Source organism: Pterocles gutturalis, unplaced genomic scaffold (genome assembly GCF_000699245.1).
Source record: "Pterocles gutturalis isolate BGI_N339 unplaced genomic scaffold, ASM69924v1 scaffold492, whole genome shotgun sequence".
Classification (NCBI taxonomy): domain Eukaryota; kingdom Metazoa; phylum Chordata; class Aves; order Pterocliformes; family Pteroclidae; genus Pterocles; species Pterocles gutturalis.
The window spans coordinates 38,378-54,804 of NW_010107646.1; the positions used below are offsets into that span (position 1 = coordinate 38,378).

General features: G+C 36.3%; 1 protein-coding gene across 1 annotated transcript in view; it reads left to right on the plus strand.

The window, feature by feature from the left end:
- LOC104472474 (bifunctional heparan sulfate N-deacetylase/N-sulfotransferase 3-like) overlaps nt 1–15,324 on the plus strand; it is a 39,478-nt gene extending 24,154 nt beyond the window's left edge. The window contains exons 7-14 of the mRNA XM_010088169.1: nt 607–789; nt 2,298–2,394; nt 3,240–3,363; nt 6,305–6,479; nt 7,652–7,822; nt 11,647–11,756; nt 13,903–14,005; nt 15,205–15,324. Of these exons, the coding sequence (XP_010086471.1) occupies nt 607–789; nt 2,298–2,394; nt 3,240–3,363; nt 6,305–6,479; nt 7,652–7,822; nt 11,647–11,756; nt 13,903–14,005; nt 15,205–15,324 (1,083 nt within the window). The remainder of the gene's footprint in view (nt 1–606; nt 790–2,297; nt 2,395–3,239; nt 3,364–6,304; nt 6,480–7,651; nt 7,823–11,646; nt 11,757–13,902; nt 14,006–15,204) is intronic.
- Nucleotides 15,325–16,427: the final 1,103 nt, after the last annotated feature.

Genomic DNA, 16,427 nt, shown 5'->3' on the forward strand with positions numbered 1-16,427 from the left:
TAATGGGGTATTAAGCTTTTTTAATTATTTAGGAGTATTTTATGTACAATTATTTGAAAGCACTCAATCAGGTTTCAGATTTTTTTTTTGTTTCTGCATATGATTTGACTGACTGCCTCATGCTTGAAGAGTAGCTTTCTAGAAGAAATGAATTACTTATCATATAAACCTTACAGCTGGATCAACAAGATTTGTATCGCAGCAGTAGAGGTCAGCTGTCCTCTTTGACTTCTTTACTCTTCCATGAAAACAGAGTTCACAATTTTAATATCGCATTTATTGTTTTTGCTGTATTCTCTATTAAGTGAATTTACATAAAGATCATGTAAATATTGTACAAGCCCAGGATAGGATTGCATATCCTAGGTCACACAGACCTCATAGTACCTATTCTGCAGTTTTCTTCATTGGTTGCATTGAGTTGGCATGAGAAGGAGGATGTAATTCAGCAAAGAGCAAGGATAGTAAGATCTGTAAGGATGGGATCAAAGTCTTGCAGCTCTAAATAACAGAAAAATGGAAATTAAATTTATATTATCTATGGTTACACTGCCATCTACTGACACAAAGAGTTAATGTCTGCTTTCTTTATTTTGTTTTCTAAAGATTAGCATCTTCATGACACATTTGTCTAATTATGGAAACGACCGTTTGGGGTTATACACCTTTGTGAATCTGGCCAACTTTGTTCATACCTGGACAAACCTGAGACTGCAAACTCTTCCTCCAGTTCAGCTGGCTCGCAAGTATTTTGAACTATTCCCCGAGCAAAAGGACCCTCTGTGGCAGGTAGGCAGGTTTGCTGATAAAGAGATCAGAAAAAAATTCATCTTGATGGTGTTTTTTGTGAAGTTCTTTGTTTCGGGTTCTTGTAGTGAAAAACAATAGTATTTTTAGATTCACTAGTTAGTTCCATAAGACAGCTTACTGAAGCTTCAGCATAAGCAATTGTTTTCCCTGTCACATAAATCCCCATAGCAAGATTGTGAAATTAATATGTATAATTAAAATAATCTTTAATTTGTTTTATTTGTTACTTTACTTGCTTTTACAAATGTAGGAATTGTTCTTTTTGGACACACTCAGAGACAGTTCAACCAATTCAGTGGAAGGTCTGAGTGCTGTAGATACATGTGTCCCTGCACGGATAACATGTATCCCAGGTGTCATCCTTTTGAGGTGACTTGGTAGAAATATTCTAAGGAGCAAGCTTTACTAAATCAAAAATGTGTTTAAGATTGCTTACTCAAATGTTGTCTAGCACTGGATATTCAATTGCCAACTTAGTATTTGAGTATGAGTTTGCAAATTTGGACTTAAATATACAGATTGAAATTCATGCTGTTACTGAATATAATATTGAACTAGGGGGAAAAAATGTCAAGAATTTTGCAGAGCATGAATTTAAAAAACGGAAATTAGCCTGTAGCCAAATGACTTCAAAAATAAAAACTACTTAGCAAAGAAATTTGTAAGTAACAGTGACTAACATATTGAATGTGATGTACTTTGTCTCTAATTCAAATGAATCTCAATAATTACTTTTTTTTTAACCTAGAAGATCGGTAATTCCCTTCATCTCAGTGCAGTGCTGCCAAACAGCTGTCAAAAAAATTGTTTGCAAGTAGCATTTCTAAAACAAATTACAAATGTAAAGCAGCACATGAAAAAACAGGATTCAATATTATGTACTGATTTGAACTGGAGGATCAGAATATACATTTGCGAATGGAAATCCTTCATTCACTATTTTAGTTTAAAAACTATAGCATGTATAGGGTGGTAGCTGTTACAGTAATGTAAAAGAAAAAGTCAGTAATTAGAGAACTCATCAGCAATTTTGAGTCTTCCTAATTTGTATGTAATTGATCAATTGATCTTGAATGATTCCCACATCTTAAGTATGTGGGATCGAATTTGTCTTTGCCATAATTCAGCTGAACATACTGACATTTCGTAGGAGAAATTACCCTGTCCTGGGGTCTGTTGGGTAGCTGGGTAACTATATATGTAGCAGTGAGTTAGAATGAAAACCACATTTTGTGAACATACTTGTCTGAAAGTGACTATTCTCAAAAAAAACCCAAAAAACCACAAACACTTAACAAATATAGTTTCTGCATCACTGGAATACTTCTTTAATATATAAAGTGGTTTTCTGTCATAAAGGAAAATAATAATTTCTGGTAAGAATATTTGTAGATCGGTGAAAAATTGGTATTTTATGTAAATATAGTTTAAGAACATTATCAGGTATGATTACCAGTGAAATTCTTAGTTGTTCTTCTCCATTTTAGAATCCCTGTGATGACAAACGGCACAGAGATATCTGGTCTAAAGAAAAAACCTGTGATCGATTACCAAAATTCTTGGTTGTAGGACCCCAGAAAACTGGTGAGAGTTTATTGTCTTTTAACAAGATGGGCTATGTGTAAGTTCAAATAATTATACCCATTAATTACTTTTTACTCAGAGTGATCTGTAGACATCTTGATCATCTAATAGCATTTTTTTTATTTTCAGACATCACACAAATATAATTTAATAATTTAAGTTACAACAACAAACAGTACACATTTTGAAAATACAGGGTTCAGGTGCGTGTCAGATTTTTTTGCCTTTGTGTCAAAATGAGTAACACCGATGAAGAGATCAGCAAGATTCACAAGATCCTGTCAAAGCTGAAGGAGGAAAGGACAGCAATTTTTCAAATGGTGTAGATGCTTAACTGCAAGTTCTCGTCTGTACTACAAGTGTCTTGCTTATAGAAACTTGTTATTTCATGGCATTTACTTCAAGTCAAGAAGTTCCTAATGGACAGTTTGAATTGCAAGGTTGCAGTAGTTTATAAATTAACTTAATGGTTAATCTTCTTCTCTGCAGTCAGAAAATCGGATATGTGCTTCCTTTCATCTTCACCAATCCCCAATAGTTACGGAGTACAAGACTTCTAAATTGTTTTTTGTGACAGTCTCATAAAAAAACAATAATTATTTTTAAAACACAGGTTTTAAAAGTGTGAAAAAATTGTTTCGGCATTGGCACTTCAGTTTATGTTACAGTTCTTTAAATGTCTTCATTTTAAAAGCACAGCATGCACAGATTCTTAGGTGACATAAATCAGCGTCCCCTCACCGAAGTGAAATGGAATAAAGCTGGTTTAGTCCATCTGCCAGCATGACCCCCCAAAAAAGTGTATGTATTTTTTTTTTAATCTTTAACTTTTCTCCTATTTGCAGGTACCACAGCCTTATATTTGTTCCTGATCATGCATCCTTCCATCATTAGTAACTCCCCCAGCCCAAAAACCTTTGAGGAGGTACAGTTCTTTAATAGAAATAACTACCACAGGGGGATTGATTGGTAAGATGGGTTATTAGTATAAATATAAAAGTTTCTATATTGTGAAAAAATAGAAAAATTACATTACTGTTGGTAACGTTAAATGTTTTTATAGAGAGTGCAATAAAAAAATAACCAGTATTCTTCTAAAATGATAAATAAATGGAAGTGGATAATAATCTTACTACAGAATGTCATAAATGCACTATTGTGAGGCTTTGTTTTGAAATCCAAATATTAATATATGCAAAAGGGTAACAAAAGAAGTATTTTTTACTATACATGCCTCTGAAGTTGGGACAGTAATGGTTGTTAGTTGGATATATGGAGGCAAAAATCATGTTCCTGTTAAAAAGCTTTTTTCGTAAGAAAAGTAAAGGTAATATCAGAGAGAGGCAATTTTCCCTTTAAATAGGATTTAGAAGGGGCAATCAGGTATAGAGGGCGACAGAGAAAGCCTCTCAATTTTTATTTTTCAAAGATCAGGTGTTTAGGAGAACATTAGTGTCTCTGTAGAGGTAGTAAGTGGTGTTAAAAAAGAGTAGGTATCACTGCTGCCATGTTCACTATGGCTACTGGGGAATCACTGGACATACCTACATTCTTGATTTCTCTTGCTTTCAGAAAGTGCTGCAGTATAAAATATTCTAAGATGAAAAGCAATAACATGCTGTAGTGTCTGGGGACCACTAGTCAAGGATAATTGATATTTTGTCTTTTTTTTTTTCTCCTCAGTTTAAGGGAAAATAGCTGTATTGTCTTTGACTTTGTATTAATCCATAAAATGAAGAGAGTGAACACTGTTATAAAGCCTTAGTGCAGATATGTCAGATCCAATTTCTTTTGAAGTCACTCAGTTTTTACAGAGTTATAATTGTTGAAGCAGATTCTTATTACAAAGTGTGGTGAGTCAGCCAGTTATTACCAATAGAGAGACACCAGCTGAATAACTGGAAATTAGAGAGCTGACTCCTTGCTGTTATTACGACTTTTCAAGTCAGAGATGACGTGCAAGTAAGGCATAGCAGATCCACAGTGATGGAGACAGCCTAAGTATAGTGAGTCAGTTCTTCCACAAAATCAATGTTTCCATGTTGCTAGAAGACCACTTTGCTGCTTCTCTCGTTTCCTCCTGCCGTATCCACTTCCCTGACATGCAGATACAATATGTCCGCTAGACATGCTGAATTACCTTAATTTTAACACAGTGGTCAGCGTGTATAGACCAGGTGCATCCTTTCGTCAGGTTCTCACTCTACAGCACCCATTCAGCTATTGGTACCACTGCGCTACATGCCCCACTTGCCTCTGACAGGTTCTCCCAGTTGTTTTAGATACTCAGAACTACTTGTTGGTATATTTGTTTAACTTAGATTTGCATTGTCTGCCAGACAAATCTCTCAGACCTTCAGGCTGATAGGGTATTTTAATGCTGGCATGTAATGAGCTTACCAAATGTTAATTAGATACAAGGTCTCTCCTCATTAGTCCATTAATTGACTAGGATTCTTTCAAGGCAAGAGTATTCACAACTAACGATCAGTTTAATTTCTTTTGTGGTTACGGAGGTATAGCTTTTTCTGAGAGCTGATTCTGACTTAGTTTGTCCAAGCTTACAGTTAGACCAAGGCTAACTACAGAGGCAGGAAAGGGTTCTTTCACCTGTTAGGACCTCAGCAACGTCAGCATTGCCAGCTTGAAAGGGGTATAGATGTATATGGCAGGAGTTTAATAATTGTCTCATGAATGAGGTACTGAGTTCTGCGATTCTGAGAGGCAGAAATAATAACGAGCCTAAACTTTATAACCTCTTGATATCCCACCTGGTCTGATCTCTTTACCATTTTGCACTGACACCGCATCAACTTCTAATTTTTTCCAAATTTGGCATGTTATTTGAAGCATCAATTAACTTTTTTTCCAAAATTCGGTGTAGTACCATATTTAATGTTGTGTTTCCTTACAAGGTTGAAGTCCTCACTGCCTTGTATTTTACTCAGTCTACTACCAGGACTTCAGTACAACAGCATAATGACACCATACGTGATACAGAGCAGACCTGCCTTTAGTGCCTATTGCCTCTTTCAAAGCTGGCCTTTTACTTTGCTTTTGATGTTCTGGTAAAACGTTCTGAGGTCACACAGTCAGGTTGGGTCATTAGTTTCTAATAATTTCATTTGTGAGTGGAAATTGGTATAGCTTCATCATTTTCATCAAATCAGCCCTAATATTTTTGGGAAATAGAGTCTGTTGTTTGCTCAGTGAAACAGTTTCATGTTCTCAGATATTTGCATTAGCATTAGGCAGATATAAACTAGCAGGGCAGTGACAGCCTTTCATACTGTGCTGTGTGGTTGTCCTCATAGTTCAGCTTTTTTACATACCATCTGCATGTGAGACTAGCAGTAGCTATGCAGATTTGTAGCAGAAAAAAGTGACTTATAGACCAATAAGTGAAAGACACTGTAACTGCTTAGAAACCTTTTACCTGATGAAGCTGGGGATGGGGCGGGGGGGGGTGGTTCAGTGCATCTTCCCCACATTAACAATCTCTTTTTTTAGTAAAAACAATTCTGATAATTAATATCTTTTCTTACAGTATCACACTGTAATTGACGTCAGCAAAAGATCAAATTTGGAAAACTCATTTTCTACTTTTGACTTTGATAGGAGTTTGCTATGACTAAAAAGTGAGAATTCACTCTTTTTTGGCAGATACATGAATATTGTAACATTTTCATCCAGTTACCAAAAAATAGCTGTAATGTCTAGTTATATGTAGTGAGAAGAAAGCTAATACCAAGTAAAATGTGATCAAAAATATCATGTAAACTTCTGTTTGCTTTTATTTGGCAATTAGGCTATTATTTGAATTGATTATTCTAGAATAAAATATTCTTAACAGATTTGTCAACCTTTCTGTGACTTTTAAGTAATTCTGAGAGTGATGTTGCTTTCCTAGGTACATGGATTTCTTCCCCACTCCTTCCAATGTCACCACCGACTTCCTCTTTGAGAAAAGTGCCAACTATTTCCATTCTGAGGAAGCCCCTAAACGAGCTGCTTCCCTCATCCCCAAGGCCAAGATCATCACCATCCTCATTGATCCATCTGATCGAGCGTATTCCTGGTATCAGGTATGCACTTTAAAGAACACAGGCAGGCGCAAATGAAGCTTTCCACTTTGAATACTCCCTGTATATCCTTTCAGTAAATATATACATAAAGGTTTTGGATAATACAAGCTTTCATTGGTCAGTCGGTCCACCATATATGACCACCCATGGGCTGGGGTATCCATCAATGTAAACCTGAAAATCTTTCAAAGGTTAAAATACCAGAAGCTACATTTTCAAAAGTCTACCTGTAATATAAGCATGTAAAAATGCTCATTTACTTGACTAATTTATGTTATCAGCACATACAAAAATTAGTTTATCACAGTTATCTAGTTCATGCTCAAAATACAAGGTAGATTAAGAAATGTTTGTTCTTTTGGTCCACAGATTTCAACAGGAATTTGTCAAAATAAAGATATCTTTAAAAAAAAAAAAAATAAAAATTACAAAGAGAATAAACTTCTGGGATATATTTTGTATTACTTTATGGTGAGAAGTAATCACAGCCCTGACTCTGATGCCATAGCTTACCCTGCTTTGGAAAAGAGGCTTGGAGGAATTTGGCAAAATAAAGATATCTTTAAAAAAAAATAAAATAAAAATTACAAAGAGAATAAAGTTTTTAGAACTTCTGGGATATATTTTGTATTACTTTATGGTGAGAAGTAATCACAGCCCTGACTCTGATGCCATAGCTTACCCTGCTTTGGAAAAGAGGCTTGGCTAGAAACCTGCTGAGATCCCTTCTGAGCTGAATTACCCAATGATCCTCTTAAATACCAGTGTTCAAATTTGCCTTTTCTGCATGTAAGCTGGAAAAAGAAAATATGAAATTAATAGGAACAGAGTTTCTTACCGTTTGTGTTTATTATGCCAGATTCATTTGTATAAAACCTGACATGCATTTTATTGAAAATAAATATTTATACATTCCATTTTGTTATTGGTAGTATTAGTCTATCTTTTTATTTATTTTGATATAAAGAATATTTTTTGATACAAACAATGTTTATTCCAGCATTTTCAACAAATTAATACAGATGAGGACTTCTTAACTTTAAGTAACTTGCAATGTAAATAATCACTCATGGCAAGGTCAGTAAGGCCAGGTCAGTAAGACCAACCCGTTTTGTCTTACTTTCCCAACTTTTCTGGTCTGTAAAGTTCCAGCAATGTAATTTATTTTACAGCATCAACGATCACATGAAGATCCTGCAGCTCTAAAATTCAGCTTCTATCAGGTGATCACAGCTGGACCTCGAGCCCCATCTGATCTTAGAGCTCTCCAAAAGAGATGCCTAGCACCCGGATGGTATGCTATCCATATTGAAAGATGGCTAACTTACTTCCCACCTTATCAGGTGAATAAAACTGTAACTTGACATCCTAATATTTTGTGTATAAAATATCCTAAAATATTACCTTCGTAAAAGTCTTGCCTACTGAATACTCATCCTCAGTACTATCCTTTATATACTAGAGCATGTTTTAAGACATTGATTGTGATTATTTATAGCCATGTTCTAAGTAGTTGGTTGACACTGCTAGGGATGTCATGTCTTAGCACCTTACAGCTGAGAGCTGCTTCTGCAAAACAAATCACAACAATCATTTAGAAGCCCAAAAGCAGCAGCCAGGCTCTTCTCTGTGACATCCAGTGATAGGACAAGGGGCAATGGGTTCAAGCTGGAACATAGGAGGTTCCACTTGAATATGAGAAAAAACTTCTTCACGGTGAGGGTGACAGAGCACTGGAACAGGCTGCCCAGAGAGGTTGTGGAGTCTCCTTCTCTGGAGACATTCAAAGCCCGCCTGGATGCGTTCCTGTGTGATCTGATCTAGGTGTTCCTGCTCCGGCAGGGGGATTGGACTAGATGATCTTTCGAGGTCCCTTCTAATCTCTAAACATTCTGTGATATAACATACAATTTGTTAGCCTCCTTCTGGTCCTGTGTAAGGTCAAGCCTCAAAAGATGCACATCCTAAGCCCTGAACATCATCTGATATACAAAACCTAGGCAGAGAGTATCAGATGATCAGTATCTCCTTGGTAGATTTATTTCTGGAATGGATTTTTCTGACATTAGCAGTGTGTCTGGCACTACTCCCCACCCAACATTTAAAGATTAATTTAGTTGAGGGAGGTTGGCTGCAGTCTGAACCTTCTGTTTATCCCGGACTCACTTAGCTAAGGCAAGCTGGCTGGAGTCTGTACCTTCTGTTTTCCCAGAGTGTGCCAAGGAAGCTCTGATGCATCCAGACTCCTGTTTATCCCGGACTCGCTTAGCTAAGGCAAGCTGGCTGGAGTCTGCACCTTCTGTTTTCCCATAGTGTGCCAAGGAAGCTCTGATGCATCCAGTTGGTTTTATTCTCCACATATTCTCTTTTGGGACAGCCTTGCAGACTTCATGAAATTCACAATACTGTATTATCATGATACTCATATGAAATTCATTATATTTTCATTAGCTTTTCTCCAAAAGTAATCCATGAATATTCAACAATATGTATTATCATACAGATTTTTGCCTGATTTTACATCCTACAGCCATGGCGAGGAACTAGATGTGGTAGCCTTGTGTTTCTCTGTACAAGTATGAGGGATTCACTTGCATTGCAAAAGCAGCAGTGTACAGCAGACCATATCCAAACTCACCAGCAAGTTCAAGGAACTGCTGAAGCATAAAACAGTTACATTAGGAAGACCTAAACTCAGCTCAGCTTAAAATATAGCCTTAGCTAAAAAAAATTAGAGCCTTCTTTCTCCAAATGAGCTCTGTCTAACCCAGAGTATATAAGGCTATCTATAGTTTTTAATTTTCTATAAATTGTAGAGTGTCTACATGTGTGACTGAGTTGCAGTCTTGATGTCCATTATGAAGCCAGCAGGCATACAGTAAGTGTAAGTAGCAACAGGGACAGGTAAAATTCCCCTTTTCATTAGAAAAGTGGTAACAGCACACTTGTCTTACATGGTAAGAATTTCAAATCTTGGACTACTTTGCAGATTTGGGGTTCAGATGTTTAGAATTTTGATATACTTAATTTATTATCTCATGAGTCATACAAAAAGGCCTATTTTGTCTGGTTACCAAGACAGATCTCTAAAAGTACAGGAAGCTCATGTCTCTAAGGTAATTTCCCACCTACACCTCATTGCTACAATGCAGTCATGCAGAAGAAAAGAGGACCTACCATGATGAACTCCCTCATGAGCCAAAAGATATGCTGATGTGCCAGCTCTATAGGAAATAAAGTGATTTTTTTTGTCACAGGTGTCATTAAATGGCCTGTCTGAAGCTGAAGAACTCAGGTGGTTTCTAAGCTGTTCTCTTCTCCAAACTCTCTCTCTTGCTCTTCTCCCACCGTGGTGACTTTTAGACATGCAGTAACTCACGTATAGTGGAAAAGCAAGGACTGAAGCAATCTCTTCAGCTGTCAGCAATATTGCAGTAAGATGATCAATACACTGCAAAGTGACTCAAAATACTTAATCTGTAGTATTTTCATTACATATAAAACTATCTGCTTTGTAAAAATAACACTCTTTAATTTCTCTGCCTCATGAATACATGAAATGCCTTAGATTTTGAGGAATTTCATGAAATCACATCTTCATGAGATTAGAATATGAATAAATCAGTACAAGTAAGGAAAAATTTTGGCTCAGTTCCTTACAACCTCCCAGAAAGTTGAGGGGGAGCATTTTTTGTTATTTGCTCCCTGGGAATGTCAGAGATTCGAATGAATTTCCACTGGTGAAACTCCCTCTTTTATGTCTTTTTGGGGGTGGCAGAAGTGGTGATGGCACAGATATTTCTCTTTAAATGTTTTTTCAATAGTGAAGAGAAAGACCTCAATTCTTTCAGATGGAAATATCCCCCATTTGGGAGGTTTTTTGACATCGGTGCTATGAAGTCATTAAGGCCTGTTCTCAAAGCTTATGTCTTAGGAAAGCAGTGGGTTTGTTTTTGGATTCAGGCAGTCATCATGCATCTAATTGCAAAGATTTCTGGGATGAGCTACTGCTTTCTGAACAGCCTGATGCTTCCACTAATCTGCATCTCTAAATCACATTCTATTTATGGGTAATTCCAAAGACCAATCTTTGAAAAGAAAAGACATTTTCTCCATTTTGATTACACTCTGAAACCTCACAGTCTTGCAAACCTCTAAGTTTCACCCAATCCTGGAAGCAATTCATATGATTTTACTCTCTCTGCTTGCGCAGAAATATAACAACAAGCTTCAGTTCTGCTTTAAGAAAGAAATGTTTGAACCATCTGCAAATCTATTTCCCCCCTCCTTTTCATCACTAAAGCATGATGGAAAAAGTAGAGGTTTTCCCAAGGCAGGAAGTCAATACTTAACTAATCCATTTGGGACCTGGTTTCTCTTCCAGCAGTCACAAAGACCCAAACTTGCTGCACCATTGGTGGGTCATTTTGGCTTGATACCACATTTCAAATTTTCAGGTAGTCTCTGTTTCCCTAAAGATTCACCTCCAGGTAAAAGAGGCCCACTCTAAAGTAGCCTACTGTGAGTGTGTATATGGACAAGCACGAAAAGAAGAAAAAGAAATTCCCTACCATTACCTGGCTTTCTTACAGATGTACTGCACATTCTGTATCTATCTGCGTCCTTGCCTTAAGGTCCTTGTAGCATTTGCCTTTATTAATATTCTCAAAAAAGTTTTTTTTCATACAATTATGTATTGTTGTATGGGTCTAGAAGTAACACATTTCACTTAACATCTGCCTAATGGTTTCTGGCTTTTTGACTATTTCCAGTGATAAGCTCTTCAACATTACTGTAACATATATATATATATATATGTGTGTGTGCTTATGAGAATTATAGGTTATTTCTCTAGACATTATTACCTTTTTTTCTTGTCTGGACAAGTCTCATTCAATTTCCTGACAATATTTCTTACCTTGCTAGGTCCTTCACTGCTATTTCTCTGTTGTCACAACATCTTCCAATTTAATATCATTTCAGATCTAATTAACATGCCATTTACACTGCTCCCAGCTCATTAATGATGATGACAAATACAACTGGACCAATTATCTGGGGCAGCTCTCTCCAGATAGTGAATGATTTTGACAGAGCTGGGAGTTTCAGTTTGAAGCTCAAAATAATAAATTTTCAATTAAACTTTCATTTATTTTATTTGTTGTAGTTGCTAATTATTGATGGACAGCAGCTGAGAACTGACCCATCTACTGTAATGGATGAAGTACAGAAATTTCTGGGAGTCTCTCCTCATTATAATTACTCTGAAGCCCTAACGTGAGTTAATTTAATCGTCATTTTCACATGTTGCTACATTCCTAAAATACTAGTTAGTCTCTAAGTAAGCTCACTGCAAAATAAAGCCTCTCATACTTCTCACTGTAATTGAGCTGTCAGGAGGTTGTATTCTTCAGTGTCTGCGAAGAACACAGTTCAGGGTTAGATTTTCTGTGAAACACACTGAGCCATTCAATGTGGAGGTTGACTGTTAAAGAAGTAGACCTCTGACAAAAGGACAAAGTAGGTATTGCTTTGTGAGAATTGCATAAGAATTTTGGATTAATAGAAAGGAATTTTATTTCCACAGGTAAATGGGAAATGGAATGCTGATATAGATAAACAGGAAGGAAAGAGAATTAGTTTCTCTTCATTTTTGACATTATCTGCAAGAAAGATTCAAGAGTGTCAGTCAGGAATGTAACATCCACTCTGTATGTCATAAATACATGTGTACACAAATCCTTGCGATTCTGACATTTAGATTTGATTGCCCTAAAAATAAGACTGGTAACCTTAGGTTTACTCTTTTGAATTTAAGGTTATTCTCTGTCCTTATAGGAGGCTCTCACAAAATAATGTTTTTATCTCCTTGACATTTCTCTGTTCAATGCTTTCATCTAGTTTTACTGTATTCCTTTTTATGGCGCAGGTAGCAAAACAGACTTTCATCTTTCATGAGATAGAATCAAGTTCATCGTAAAGACTTAACTTCAGGGATTATTTGGCCCTTTAAGTCAATTGAAAATATATTTGCTTTCTACTGAAGGCCTGATACTGAAGTATCCTTTTGCCTGGATACTGTCAATTAATCCCATCTGCTTCTAATGCTATAGCATGCATTTTCCTTCATGTCTGCCCTCAAAAACAGGTAACGTTCACAGAAATAGTGACGTGTTCCATTAAAATGCACCAAGACCAATCTGTCCCCTCAGCTGATGTCACCTTATTTACACCAGTAATTAATTTTTCCTTAAATTAATTTATTCTGGCATGTTTTCTCCAAAAGGTACATAAAATACAATTTATTTTTGCTTGTAATTACAAGATTGCAATAGAGCAATGGGAAACAAAACACAAATATTTGTGTATCCTTTCTCCAAAGAACTCAAAGTGTTTTGTAGCTTCCAATTATGTAACAGTCTGCAAGGCCATTATATTGATATTCCAATATTATATATTATGTGTATATTGGTATACCAATATACCAGATTTAGAGTGAAAGATTGGGAAGTGAACTGTAGGCTAGGTATCTTAAGATTCATTTCTACAGAGTGGACAAAGATAACTAAGAAGAAAAATTTGTTCGTGGTTGCATTGTACTGATGAAAACAAAGTAAGTCCAGCTGGAAGAAGTGCTTTCTATCTTAGCTTGCAAAAGTTCTCTAGGAGAGAAAATTAAACCAATTGCTCCAACCAATGTAGCTGTTCACTAAATAAGTTACTTCCCATTGGTACTGCCTAACTATAGTATGTCTTACACAATGAAGACAGATGTTACCTGTGTCTGTGTTGCAAGCAAAAGCCCTGCCTTTATTCTGCATGCCTGCTCTCTGTTGACTAGGTATGTATTCTCTGAAGGCATGATGTAATCCTCAAAACATGCTCCGAAATATGTAACCAAATGATACATGTCAACATGTATAGAATGCATACACTTTATTAAGTATTTTTATTATGGTTATTATATTTGATTTGATCTAATGAAGACAAACACCATATACCAGTGTCTTTGCCCATACTAAATCTTTCTGCCCCAACAGGAATCTTCAGAATAGCCTGGATCCTAATTGTACCATTAGCAGATACCCACTTCTTCAGTCTAAACTTGAGAGATGCATCTTCCTTGCAGCATCTCACGGCTTTTACATTGTAAGATTCAGTCTTTCCAGGATTAGTGGTGGCTCCTGCCTCTCTCCTTTCTTTCTTCTCTTTATTTACTTCTAGTTCACACTTTGTATCTGTAGCCAATTCTTACTACCTTCTGCCTCTTAACTCTCCTCAGCTTCTCTATTTCCCCACTTGCTTGCCACTATTTCTCCTGAAATGACAATTTACCAGAGCAAAAAAAAAAAAAGCTCTTAAGAGTATAGGAACTTACTCTATTGTGTTTCTGTGTTGAAAGGGTACAAAATATTTGTTTCAGGTTCGACTCACATAAAGGTTTCTGGTGTCAGCTCTTGGAAGAAGGAAAAACCAAGTGTCTTGGGAAGAGCAAAGGTAGAAAATACCCTCCTATGGATTCTGAGGTAAATCATTACGCTTATTGGCATTATACAGGGATTCAGTTGCCACATATGGGACAGCACACAGGCAAAATCATAAGGCAGGAGAGAAGACAAAATTAAGTAGACATTAATTATTTTACTCCCTTTCCTTACAAGTGAAACATTTAAGATAGTTGTGGAGTGCATCAACTTTTTCAGTTCTTTATTTCAAATGTGAAGAATTTAAGTCATTAAAAAAACAACTTTTAAAACTTGTCACCCCTGTAATTCACTTGGAAACCTGTCCCATTTACCCAAGTGACTTAAGCAGCAGAGGCTCCATGGTGCATGTTTTTTCTTAGTCATGATCAGATATGTGTATTTAAGTCTGATCCCTTGTCTTTGAGAGTAGTTAGACCATGACAGGTAATGCAGACTCTCATAAAATACAGTTTTAAGAGCGATTAGGTTCTGTTTCTATGAATTTTATACATGCCTTTCCCAGACAAATGCTCAAATGAAGAAATTTCCATCAGATCAAATGCTGCAGCCTGTACCCAAAGACAGTTTGTCTTCTCTTCTAGCTGTAACTTCTGTGTTTATTCTGTCCTGTGTTCCCATTTCATTTAGCTTGGCTAGAATGCAAATAAAAATTTACAGTTTGAACAGTAGTAAGTATTAATGTGGCAAATAAGCTGGGATTTTTTTTTTCTCACAGTACTTACATTATAAGTAACTTTACATCAGTAGAATCATACTGATATAAAATCATTGGGTGAGAAGGCTTTTGGCCAGAGAGAAGACAAAACTGTGTTTGTTTATTGTTGTATTTTTCAATTCTAAATACTTCTGAAAATGGGGTTATACTAATTGCTACATGCCTACATAGGAAGATATTTTAGGAGCTTTCATTTCAATCACATTCCAGTAAATACAAAGTAACTGCATCACTTCAGTGTGATTCTTAATTTAGATGAATGTCTGAGGGTAGAATCAGATCCTTTGCTTTGACTTCCATGTTAATTTTGGACAACCTTTGTTTCTCTTGAAATTATCTTTTACTGTTCAGCTCCTAACTGAAGAGCTTAAACTTGCATGCAGTAGCTAGCATAAAACCATATAAATTGCGTAAGAGAAAGTAAAGTTTTGACACAGGTAAAACAAACTTTGAAACCTAGAATTCACAGTGACTGCAGTACAGCATTTTATTAAATAAAAATATCTCATTTTGTATCCATCAGTGCAGGGCTTTTCTGTCAAGCTACTACAGAGATCACAATGTGGAACTGTCAAAACTCCTACACAAATTGGGACAACCCCTGCCATCATGGCTGAGACAGGAGCTACAGAAAGTAAGATAGCACTGAAAAAAGGCCTTTTGAAATCTCTCTTCCATGCTTCAGTCATTGTACCTAAAGTCTCCAGTGGCTACCAAGAAGGTCTTGTAAGATATACCTCTTCAAAAAAGAGTAAAAGCTAGAAATTGTTTCCATATGCTGGCATGTGGATTGTGAAAATACATGTGTTTCTTAGAGCTCTGGTGGGCCAAATCTTTCTCATAAACATTTCTGGGCACGTGGACTTGTGGACTACTGTGCACATATGTGGAAGTTATTTGCAACTGGTATAAGCTTCAGAAATACATGACCTGTCCAATTCCATGGGAAATATTTACATTTTTATGTATCAGTTTACAAGTATTATGTCTTATGTAGGTTTTGTAGCCCATGTTAGACCGCTGACAGTTTTTCTTACTATTTGATTATTGTCTTGCATAAAATAAGAAAACTTAATGTAGCACAAAATGCCAAGTGTACTTCTGCCTTTGGAATCAGCGTGCTAATACCCAAAGTGTATACTAACAAGGGTGAGGAGTACAGTTAGTATATATGATTTAGCTGTGCACAGCAACAAAATACATGAACAAAATCTGGAAGCCACAGGCAAAAGCCATGTAGAAAAAAACAACTAAACAAACAAGAAATGTGATTATAGCCTGTAACAACATACTCTTACAAGGCATTAAGGGCCTTGGTCTGTAATTACTGTGTCTGATTTTGTACTGACTGAAATGGCAAAATACAGAATGTAGCCATTATCTGAACAGAAATTTGATTAGACATGTGAAGCACAAAAGTTGCAGTATAATCCTTATGAGCAGTATTACACTTCAACAACTGGGAACCAAACTGAAGCAGTGCAGTGAGCCAGGAGTGACTCCACCAAACTGAATGAAAAGAACAGAAACAGATTCCTACTTACACTGCCTTAATTTGCACTACTAATTTTTCCTTAATTTATTTGCCTTCAATCTATGCTTTGTGTATTCCAAGATCCCTCAAGCTGACCAAAATTGTAGCATCTTTCAGTAACCTTCAATTTAGATCAGCTGCAAAAATCTATCAGATTTCCAGATGAAAATATTGGTCCTGGTTCCAGACATTTTAAACATATTTGTTGTTAA